The sequence below is a fragment of the Bidens hawaiensis genome, unplaced genomic scaffold (genome assembly GCF_021521415.1).
Source record: "Bidens hawaiensis isolate Kalapana, Puna unplaced genomic scaffold, B.hawaiensis_p1.1 tig00010382_1, whole genome shotgun sequence".
Taxonomy (NCBI): Eukaryota; Viridiplantae; Streptophyta; class Magnoliopsida; order Asterales; family Asteraceae; genus Bidens; species Bidens hawaiensis.
In genome coordinates, this window is record NW_027491787.1 from 600,204 (window position 1) to 611,873 (window position 11,670).

Sequence of the window (11,670 nt, forward strand, 5' to 3'; positions counted from 1 at the left end):
AGGCCCGACAAGAAGCAAAAACGAAATAACTCTAGCCCAGATGTGCCTAGGCGCCGCGCCTAGGGCTTTTGGCCTTTCCCCTAGGCGCAGCGTGGCGTGCTCTTCCATGGGGGCCGGTCCGACCGGCCTGGTCTGACTGGTTCTCTGTCCGGTTCCTTCCTGATGCGTTCCGGATCTCCGTTTCGGCTCGTTTTAGCTCGTTTTTCGCCCTTTTTAATCACGATCAAATCCCGAAACCTACGAAATATAAAAACGTTAGTATCATACAAATCTCGACTAAAAACAAGCAAAAACAATTAAAATATTAAATAAAATATACAAGGGAAACATATATATTTAGCATTATATCAACCCAATTCTCAATCGAGCCTGGTGAATCCACTACCTTGCGTAAAGCGCATGCCAAAGTTTGAGCAAACGCCAAACGACAACTTGGAGATGCTCTTAACCGTTTGAATGGAAAGGGAGAAAACCCGTTCCAAAAGGGATACATCCCCCAACCACTCCTTCAAACGAAAATTAAATTCAATTCCTAATCTATCTATGTATCGTCAATCATGGTGTGAAGACGTTAGACAACGCTCGTTCTTTTCTTTCTTTTCTTTTAAACTTCTCTCTCTACATTTACTTTCTCTCTCACACACTACACGTTGTTTGCACGTCATATATCTTTCTAACAAACAAAAACAAAACTCTCTGCAAAAGCAACCGATTCATTCAATCTTTCTCCGCTTAATTTTGTTCACTAGTTTTCTGATTCACCATTGGACTCTAGTGTTGTATATCAACGATTATTTCAAATCTATACATACATTATTTATTATTTATTATTTGTATGTATGTACCGTCGGTAGCTTCAGCATCACCACCGCACCGACACCGGAAAACCTAATTATTATTATTATTATTATTATTATTATTTCAATTCAGATTCGATTCCGAGTACTGATGGCGAAACGCGGATATAAGTTGCGTATCCTTTTTTGTTGTTTTTTAGTGTGAATTTGTGATAATTTTGGCTTAATTTTTGGTTAATTTGTGTTAGAGATAGATAGAACAGACTTACTATATATGTTGATTAATTGCCTGTGTAAGGATGTAAATGAGCTGCTCCTGAGCTTGACTAGGCTCGACCTCAGCTCGTTTAAATTACACCAGAGCTCGAGCTCAGCTCGTTTAATTTAATTTACAGAGAGCTTGAGCTCAGCTCGCTTGATTTACAGAGAGCTCGAGCTCGGCACGTTTAATTTACAGAGAGCTCGAGCTCGGCTCATTTCGAGCTCTATTTCTGAAGCTGGAACTCGGCTCGTGATTAACTTTTTGTAGCTCGAGCACGGCTTGTTTATGGCCTCAATTGTTAGTAGTTTTTATTCAATTTATGCTAGAGATAGAACAGATTTACAGTATATGTTGATTAGTTTCCTGTAAGGTCGAGCTCGGCTCGTTTCGAGCTCTATTTCTAAAGCTGGAACTCGGCTTGTGAGCAATTTTTCAAGCTGGAGCTTGGCTCGTTTTGTGTTTGATAATTATTTTAATTTGTTTTTATCATAATTTTATATATGATAATTATTAGATAAATGTATGCTAAAATTGTTGTTAATAAAAGGCTCGTTTAGGCTCACAAGCTGGCTTGAGCTAGATTAGTGAAGATTGGGGATACATACATATTCAACTTCGACCGATAGCATTTCATTTCTGTTGAGAATTTGTGATTTTTTGGCTCAATTTGGTAGTTTGTGGCCCTAATTTTACTAATTTTTATTTAGTTTATGCTAGAAATAGAACAGACTTGCTATATGTGTATATTAATGCCTGTGTAAGCTTGGCACATTTCGACCTCTATTTCTAAAGCTTGAATTCAGCTCGTGTGTAAAATTTCAAGCACGACCTCGGATTGTAACTTGTTTATGGCCTTAAATGTTTAAATGTGTGTTAATTAGTTGCCTGTGACTACTTTTTGAGAAGATGTAAGATACACAATTGAACCTGGCATTTTTTTGTGGAAAATATCTGAGTTTTAAATGTGTGTTAATTAGAACAGACTTACTATCTATGTTGTTTAATTGCCTGTGTAAGCTCGTTTACGTTACAGAGAGCTCGGCTCGTTTCGAGCTATATATCTAAAGCCAGTGTTGTACAAATCCCGACTAGGTGCCGATTAATCCCCGATTAATCGCTAGTCCCCACCCTCCTGATTAATTTTGGGCTAATCAGTCAATTAGTCAGTCGATGTTCAAATCCGGCCAAAATCGGAATTAATTGAACTTAGTTGGCGTCTTCTGATATTTTGAATGTGTTTGTTAATTCGTTGGGATATATAGGCATGGAAATATTTAATAATGGTTAAAGTTTGTTGACGGTATATGTGTTATTTCTTGACTAAAATAAAAATAGAGGAATTTGTGGCGCACACAGCGAATGTGAATTGTCTAAAGATCGGGAAGAAGACTCGTCGAAACTTCATTACAGGTGGTGATGATGAGAAAGTTAATCTTTGGTCGATCGGGAAACCAACCGCTACAACGGTTAGTAAATTTACTGTGAAGTTATAACAGTTCCGTTTGCGTATAGATTTCATCCTTACTTTATATATAAATTCGGCATATAGTTTCCTTCAAACAACTCAATTATCGGCAGTGGTAACTTATTACAAGAATCTACTATTTTAACTATAAAGTTGCAACTTATAAGATATCAATTATATTTATGTCTTAAGGTCTATTACTCGTAAAGTTTGAAGACATTCTGTACATAGACATATAAGCTACTTACTAAAATAATTTATGGCATTGTTCATAGCATCCTTTGACTATACATTCATTAGGATAAATATGGCTGAAATAGGATATTTCTTTTAATTCCTATTTGTAAGTTTAGGATGAACTTATGAGTCTTTTAGAAGTATGATAGTTTCCTTTGTGGTGTGATGCAGAGTCTAAGTGGCCACACAAGCCCTATTGAGTCTGTAGCTTTTGACTCAACAGAAGTTTTAGTAGCTGCTGGAGCTTCTTCTGGAGTGATAAAACTTTGGGAGTCTGAAGAAACAAAGGGTACGTTGGTTAATCGATTATCTCTTACATGAAAGCTAATGTCATTAATTGAAATCAGCTGTATAATATAATTACATGTAGATGTAGAATGTCATGTAAAAACATATACATATATACCACACACGTGCTTGTTGAAACATAATCTTTTCTTAATTCCCAACACTTTCTTGCAATGCAGTGGTTCGAACGCTAAATGGACACCGATCCTATTGTACTGCTCTTGAATTTCATCCTTTTGGTGAGTTTTTTGCATCGGGTTCCATGGACACTAATTTAAAGATCTGGGATATTAGAAAGAAAGGCTGCATTCACACATATAAAGGACATAGAAGAGCAGTTAGTACTATCAGATTTAGTCCTGATGGTCGTTGGGTGGTGTCAGGAGGACTTGACAATGTTGTAAAGGTATAATCTTTCAGTCATGTCAGCATCAAGAATCATCATTATGTTTAACCTTTAACTGTTGCTTATTGGACAGATATGGGACTTAACAGCTGGCAAGATTTTACATGAATTCAAGTTTCATGAAGGGCATATTCGATCAATGGACTTTCATCCTCTTGAGTTTCTTTTAGCAACAGGTATGCTTAATTTTGTTTTGTTTTGTTTTATTTTTTTACTTGATAATATTTTTTAATGTGAACCATGAAACATATAGAAAAGCATTAAAAAAACCGACATGATCACTTTGCTTAACTTATCCATAACTTGTTCCAGGTTCTTCAGACAAAACTGTTAAATTTTGGGACTTGGAGACCTTTGAATTGATTGGATCAACTCGACCTGAGGTACCAATTGTTTCATTTCCCTTATTCATTCTTAATATTCTAGATATATGTGTTTATTCAAGTAATAATTCTCTTCTAATTTTTCAGGCAACAGGCGTACGAGCAGTTACTTTTCATCCAGATGGGAGGACTCTCTTTTGCGGGCTAGATGGCAGTTTAAAGGTATTAAAACTTTTCCATTAGTTTTATTACTTTCTAGAAAGATACAATACACGTAAACCCTCTTTTGAATTTCAGGTATATTCATGGGAGCCGGTTGTTTGTCATGATGCTCTTGATATGGGGTGGTCAACATTAGGTGACCTCTGCATTGATGATGGAAAACTTTTAGGATGTTCATATTATCAGAATGCTGTTGCAGTTTGGGTGGCAGACACTTCGGTAGTTATTCCATGATCTGAATTTTGTATTATTGGTTTCAACTTTTAAGTTAGACTCTTTAGTGGTTTTAATCTTTTTACTTAATATAATGTTTATTATCTTTTTTGATTTTTGGTTTGTGAAGCTTATTGAACCACATTCGCATAGCATCTTGTCTGAGGAAAATACCCGTGTGCAGTCAAAAGTAAATCTCCAACAAGATTCAAAAGGGAGAATTGGGAGTCCCAGAAGGTCCGCTATGTCATCAGACGACGACACAAAGGATATAAAGAATATATACGTGGACAGTAAGTTGTTATTTAGCTCTCCTTTTTTTAGTTTTCTTTTATCTTTTCACTTTCATTTTGATGATGAGGGGCAAACAGGTAATCTGCAAGGCTGTAATTAGTGGTTTCATGTCAAGCTGTAGGTATGACGCCTGTTTCTTCAAGAAAATCTGGTTCTTTACCGACGGTTATGATCCCACAAATCAATAAAGAGATTGATAACATGGGTACCCAAAAACAAATTCCTGCAGCCAAATTTGCTTCAAGAGAATCAATGACCAATGAACAGGAAAGCATTGCTGTATCACTTAAGCCGCCATCTCATAGAAGGAGACCATCAACTACTAAACTAGATATAGATGGGATATCGTTAACCGTTGATTCTGGATTAAAAACTGGATCAGATACTGCTACACTTGCAAACTTTCAAAAAAGGCTTGTAACAGATGCTCCTGCTGTTGATTCTTCCAATGAGAAAGCTTCTATCTCTACATGTGTCACAAAAGAGATCCAAAAGCCTTCATCTCCAGATACATGTCCGCAAGAAAACCGTAATATTCTCACTTGTTAATCATACAAATAAGAGCTTTAATCATGTGATGTTAACTTGCAATGGCTTTGTTCGTTTCAGGTGACAGGTCTGTTGAATCAAACAAAGAGTCGAAACCTGTTAAATATGTCAATGGAGGTAGCCCATTAACTATATATTTGTGTGTTGCTCAAGTATGCAATATTAGGGTTTTAAATAATAATTGTGCAACATTTTATTCCATCATGCAGTGGCAGTTGTGCATGGAAGGACTCGCAGCCTAGTTGAGAGATTTGAAAAGAGAGAAAAACTGAATACTGATGAAACTCCAATCATTGATACCAACACAGATATACCTACCAAGAGGGTAAATCAGTCATTTGATGCAGTACCTTGTGCCATACCTGAAGCTAAATCCTCCCAAATGCCAGTTAAGACACCTGATGTGGCGGCTTCCGAAGAACCTGAAGCTAAAACACCCAAGATTCCCATAAGGGTAAATCAGTCATTTAATCCAGCCCCTTGTGAAATTCCTGAAGCTAAAATCTCCCAGATACCAGTAAAGACACCTGATGTAGTGACTTCTGAAGAACCTGAAGCTAAACCACCCAAGAGGCCGACAAGGGTAAATCAGTCAGTTAATGCAGCCGAAGCTAAAATCTCCCAAATGCCAGTAAAGACACCTGATGTGGTGGCTTCTGAAGAACAAGAAGCTAAACCACCCAAGATGTCCATAAAGACACCTGATGTGGTGTCTAATGTGGTAGTTGAGGCTAAATCATCCCCGATGGTAACAAAACGTGATGTGGGCCCGGCCATTAAATCTGAGGAAGTTAGTGCCTCCCCTGTGAGACCAAGGACCGCTCCTAGTATGCTACTTCCTGAGAAAGGTAAGGTCTCACCCGTGCAGAGATCTGTGAGTTCTCGCCGTGTAATGCAAGAAAGAGGCAGACCTTCTCCAATGCTCGTTACAAAACGATCCAATGCTTCCCCTCGCATGATGCCTGAAAGAACAACTAAAACTTCACCCGTCGTGGTGGGCCCCAGACATGATACTCCCACTCGTATGGTTCCTCAGAAAGCTAAATCATCTCCTTTACTGGTAAGTTTCTTCTTTGGCGTAAAATAACCTTGTTAGTTTTAACTGGTATGAAGTCTTTTGTTTTTTTTGCTGTAATGTGAAAGTTGTTTATAATGTTGACAAGTGGCAGGATGATGGCCCACAGACTACTGGGAGAGGTTTGATGTCTAAAAAAGATGATGATGTGGCGGATTATTTGTTGCAAAATCATGACGTGTTTGTAAGTAGCCTCCGGGCTCGCTTAACTAAACTCCAGGTATCTTCCGTTTGGTTCATAAATTTTTTTTTACTTTTAAACAATGATTCATCTTTCATAAGTTTCTTATTAACCTTTTCAGAATTGTCATGTAACATATTTTTGAAAATATTGTTATTGTGCTTATTTTACTAAATTTTTTTTTTTTATTTATTGAAAATGTGATATTTTTTTTTATTTATTAAAAAAAATAATTATTTTCAAAAAAAATATTTTTGGTTGCAATGTTTTAAATATTTATTTACTATCGAACAATAAATATTTTTTTTATTTATGAAGCGTGATTAATGTTATTGTGTTCTTTAGGTGGTAAGGCATTTTTGGGGGCAAAATGACACAAAGGGTGCTATTAACGCCTTGCGGAAGTTGCCAGATCATGCTGTAAGTATTACTATTCATTGCTTAATTTTGGTGAAACTTGACCGCCTGAAGTTTTGACATTCTGAATGTTGACTATTATTTCAGGTTCAGGCGGACGTGGTCAATGTTCTGATGGAAAAAATGGAGTCCCTCACACTAGATCACTTCTCTTCCTTGCTTCCGGTGCTTTTAGATTTACTGGATAGCAAAACTGAGCGGTAAGTGCATCATCATCATCATCGTCATCATCGTCATCGTCCTCGCCGTCGCCGTCGCCGTCGTCGTCGTACTCAGTAAATCCCACCAATAGCAAAGCTATGGTAGGGTCTGAGGAGGGTAAGATGTAGACAGCCTTACCTCAACCCCGTAGGAATAGAGAGGCTGCTTCCGGTGAGACCCCCGGCTCGATAGTAGTTTTGCATTAAGCCTTAGACATAAGGCACATGCACCCTTGTCTTTCGGCCATCAACGCCACCACATGAAGCTTGATTAACCTTCCGCCACTTTTAACGTTATTTTCACGAAATTAGTAAAATAACGTCAAAATTAGTGCAATTTCACTTTTGCCCACCCGAGGGCCCACACGTATATAAATTATATGTGCGCACCGCAAGTAGGGCCCACACGTATATAAATTATATGCGCGCACCACACAAATATAAATTATATGCCCACACATGATGCCTTATATATAAATTATAAGTGCTTATATATGCAAATGGATTTAAAAAAAAATTAAGATCATAGTTTAGGATTCTAAATAATCGATTGTGAATAATAACTTCTAAAACATATAAAACTGAAACTATCAATCATGCAGGCATATAAGCGTGTCACTGGAACTGTTATTAAAGCTTGTGGCGGTCTTTGGACCCGTAATCAGCTCAACAATTTCAGCACCTCCGACTGTCGGTGTTGATCTTCATGCAGAAAAAAGGTATCTTTTGTTGATTCCACTTTTTTTTTCAATTTTTTAGTTCTTAAACACCAACTAACGATCTGCTGAAACATGACAGACTTGAATGCTGCAATGAATGTCACATTCAGCTTCAGAAGATTCGCAAGTGTCTCCCCGATATTACAAGGTAAAACATGTTTTTGTTAGAATAACAAAATAATAACGGTATCTAAAAAACTTCCAACACCATGATCTTTGTTATGTAGGCGAGGCGGTTTGCCAGCAAGATGTGCTCGAGAACTAAATATCGTTCTCCAAAAATCATAATTCCTTCTAAACACCTCACAGTTTTGTTTAATGGTCTTCTTTCATTTTACAACATCTTCGGGTCGGGGCTGCAACTAAAAGTTATGCCGGCCTGGGGCTGATCGAAGGAAGCCAGTGCGGATGGAACATGAGTTCGTGCTAAAATAATCATAGCATATGTAATATTTTGTGTAAATAGATGATGATTGTGATATTTAATTTGTATTGGTGAATATAGGTGATCAAATCGGGTTGGTCAAAGGAACCGGAACCGGTTCAGAACCGGTTCCATTAGTCAACGTCACTGTTTAAACCGGTTCCATGGTCGAACCGGTTAGAGAACCGAACCGGTTCCCCAACCCTCGGACCCGGAACCGGTGGAACCGGTTCCGACCGGTTCCTAAACCGGTTCTTACACTGTAACCGGTTTCAACCGGTTACAGTGTAAAATATTATTTTTTTTTTCGTTTTTCGTTTCCGCTGCTTGTGTAGGTGATGATTTGTGTTCTTCTGATTTCTGAAGAGGCTCATGCTACTTTTGTTGTTCACCCACAGAGCAATGGTAAACAACATATTGAACTTAATGCTATGAGTGTCAGCGTGTTTGAATTGATTAGTCTGTATCGTGTATCGTGTAATGGTGAACTTAAATCTGTATCGTGTTACATTTGTTGAGTTTGCTATGTATTATAGTCTTTTGGCTTACGCAAGTCAAATGCTGAATTATAATCAAGAGCGGTGTTATACGATTCGTATTTGTATAACATGTTAAATAAAAAAAACAATTAACATAAAATTCATTTTATTTACGGTCTTTCGATGTGTTTCTTCAAATTTGAATTCGAAAGTGGGTTTAAATAAATCCCACAAAACTTGCACCGAGCCTTCAATGAATGGTCACTCAATTCAACCAAATCCCAATTGCACCAAATCTCTTGATTACGATTATGAGGTACAATGCGAACGAAACTTGGTCCGGCGGTGGAACCTTGACCAACCGATGATTGTGAGGCAGCCATAACAACAAATATGAATATAGAAGAAGAGAAAACAAGAGATTAGAGAACTCAGAACGTTGTAATAGCGTTTTTTTGTATTTTTTTGCGTTCGGGTTTGCGTTTTGAGTGTTGTGATGAACCCATTACATCAAATACCTATTTATACTAGTAGTGGGGTGTTTGGGGAGCCAAAAAAACGGCCATTTTTGACCCCAACGGTCAAAAAACGGCCATAAAACCGTTTCCCAACGGCTAGAACCACTCCAACGGCTATAACCGGTTCCGAACCGGTTCCGGTCGAACCGGTTCCGGTTCGGTTCCGGTTCCTACCCGGTCCACCTCCAAACATGTCAAACCGGTCCCGGATCGTCGGGTTGAAACGGAACCGAACCGGTTCCTACGAAAAACGGGTAGGAACCGGTTCGGTTCCGGTTCGGTTCCACCGAACCGGTTCCAGGAACCGGTTTTGTTGTCCACCTCTATTGGTGAATAAAGATGTGTAGATGATTATGATGTGTAAAGTAGAAGAAAAATTGATGCGAAATATTGTATTTTGAAAGAGAAATGTGTTGTTTAAAATTGAGAATATGGTTCAAGAAGTTTTTATAGTTGACTTATAAATTAAGTATAAGAAACACATAGCTTGTAGTTTATTTATCATCAAAGTGTATTACATACATAAATCCATAAAAAGTATATATAATATGATATAAACTATTTACTATCTGTTTTCTCTTTATTAAGAAGTAAAATGTCAGTAGTAATCAAAGTTACTTTCACTTGTATTTTCTTCTAGGCATAAATTTCAAAAGTTTTATTATTGATTTATTATTGTAAGTTTATTTGTAAACATTAAACTTTCTTAAATTAAAGTGATTTACTAAACACGTATATACTCAATTTTCATATATATTTTATTTTTGTCATTTATTTTTCTGAAAAGTTTAACACTTAGAGCACCCGTAAGAAACATATTATTCATAGAAAAGAGAAAAAAATATGTGGAAGTGAGAGGTGTTGGGGAATTCAGATGACTTTGGGAGGAGGAAGGTTGTAGGAGAGGATCGGCAAGGGGAGCCACCACCACCACTACTGCTAGTGATAAGGAAAAAACTTGATGTTTCATGTGACACAGGTTTGATTTCATTAGGCAGTAATAGTAGAGGGACTAAAGTGTAAATGTGTAATAGTTTAGAGTTATATCTGTAATAAGTTCATATACGTATACTAGAGTTGTGAATGAGAAGGATACCGATGATTTTAACTCTCAAATCATCGATATCCTTCTCATTCACGACTCTAGTATATGTATATAAACTTATTATAGGTATAACCCTAAACTATTAGACATTTACACTTTAGTCCCTCAAATATTACTACTTAACAGATTCCTGCCCCATCATTTTGTTTTTATGACAATGATGGAAGATTAGGCGAGTGGTGACGCTCACTAGTTGGATCATTGAAGCGTGTTCACGAAAGTTGATCTTAGGCGAGTATGTATAATAATAATAATAATAAGGAAAATTGGATTTTAATAATCCCAACTTAATGCAGTTGGCTGATAATAATCCCAACTTTGAAAGTAGCTGTCACTGGTCCTAACTTTCGCACTATTTATTTTCATTGGACCTCCGTTAAAAAAAACTTAATGACGTTATGTTTTTTTTCCAAATTTCAAACTGACATTTTAGGGCTTTTGATCGGAATGAGAATACGAGTCGATTGATGTAAAACTTAACTCGAAACGACGCTTCAAATAGCTTGATTTTTGTTAATTAAAAGTTTAAACACCGAAATTGAAGCATCCTTTAGTCGTTTGGACCACCGTTTGGAAGTAAGTTTTACATCAATCGACTTGTATTCTCATTCCGATTAAAAGCCCTAAAATATCAGTTTTAAATTTGGAAAAAAACATAACGTCGTTAAGTTTTTTTTAACGGAGGTCCAATGAAAATAAATAGTGTGAAAGTTGGGATCAGTGACGGCTATTTTCAAAGTTGGGATTATTATCACCCAAATGCATTAAGTTGGTATTATTAAAATCCAATTTTCATAATAATAATAATAATAATAATAATAATAAAAGTTATGCATTCGCCATGTGAAGAGGTAGGTCCCAGCAGAGCCCAGTTGGACCCACAGACTCACCTTGAAAAGGGACGTCTGCGCAGTTCAACCCGCAAGACTCCTTAACGGACGTCTGCGCGGTTGAACCCGCAAGACTAAACTAAAGGGACGTCTGCGCAGTTCAACCCGCAAGACTCCTTAACGGACGTCTGCGCGGTTGAACCCGCAAGACTAAACTAAAGGAACGTCTGCGCAGAAACCAACTGGATCAGCAGGACCCACCACGCTCAGAGACGTGACGTCCTCACGTGCGGTACGCAAGCTGTTCCCGCAGGAAACGCCTACCAATGGTTTCCAGGTACTCCGGCTGTTCCCGCAGTTACGGATACCGGCCATCAGGGAAGGCCACCCGCGCAGCATGGCTACACGCACAAGGCTTAACTCTCATAATAATTCAGCAATCACCTGAATAAGGAATGAGCAAGCCGGGAACATTCCCGCACAATGGCGGGAGGGGGAATACTCCCGCCCAAATGAGCCAGTCCGTACGATACTGAGGATCTTTTACTGTACCTGACGAGGTATGGGCAAAAGATCTGTCCAAAGATACGACAGCTCATTGACAACAGTATGGCGAGCAGCATGCTCCTGTACTGTATGTCACTATTAGCCGCTACCTACTCACCA

General features: G+C 37.9%; 1 protein-coding gene across 3 annotated transcripts; it reads left to right on the forward strand.

Annotated features, from left to right (window-relative positions):
- Nucleotides 1-604: 604 nt before the first annotated feature.
- On the forward strand, nucleotides 605-9,517 carry LOC143534958 (katanin p80 WD40 repeat-containing subunit B1 homolog KTN80.2-like). Of its 3 annotated transcripts, none has more exons than XM_077029323.1 (19): nucleotides 605-973; nucleotides 2,395-2,525; nucleotides 2,933-3,050; nucleotides 3,229-3,455; nucleotides 3,529-3,631; nucleotides 3,768-3,838; nucleotides 3,926-4,000; nucleotides 4,076-4,219; nucleotides 4,344-4,506; nucleotides 4,623-5,036; nucleotides 5,117-5,173; nucleotides 5,266-6,116; nucleotides 6,220-6,351; nucleotides 6,658-6,732; nucleotides 6,817-6,929; nucleotides 7,532-7,648; nucleotides 7,728-7,796; nucleotides 7,876-8,153; nucleotides 9,409-9,517. In XM_077029323.1, the coding sequence occupies exons 1-18, from the start codon at nucleotides 949-951 to the stop codon at nucleotides 7,934-7,936; spliced, it is 2,946 nt and encodes a 981-aa protein (XP_076885438.1). In that variant the 5' UTR covers nucleotides 605-948; the 3' UTR covers nucleotides 7,937-8,153; nucleotides 9,409-9,517. The 3 variants fall into 3 exon arrangements, with proteins under 3 accessions (XP_076885438.1, XP_076885439.1, XP_076885440.1); XM_077029324.1 differs by having other exon boundaries at nucleotides 6,226-6,351; XM_077029325.1 differs by having other exon boundaries at nucleotides 606-973; nucleotides 4,629-5,036; nucleotides 6,226-6,351.
- The last annotated feature ends 2,153 nt before the right edge of the window (nucleotides 9,518-11,670 follow it).

What these genes read in the sequence shown, in the direction of transcription:
- LOC143534958 (XM_077029323.1), top strand. Translation starts at nt 949, where the DNA reads ATGGCGAAACGCGGATATAAGTTGC. An exon ending in GGCTAGATGGCAGTTTAAAG is followed by an intron (nt 4,001 to 4,075) that starts GTATTAAAACTT and finishes TTTGAATTTCAG; the next exon opens with GTATATTCATGGGAGCCGGT. An exon ending in TGTTAAATATGTCAATGGAG is followed by an intron (nt 5,174 to 5,265) that starts GTAGCCCATTAA and finishes TCCATCATGCAG; the next exon opens with TGGCAGTTGTGCATGGAAGG.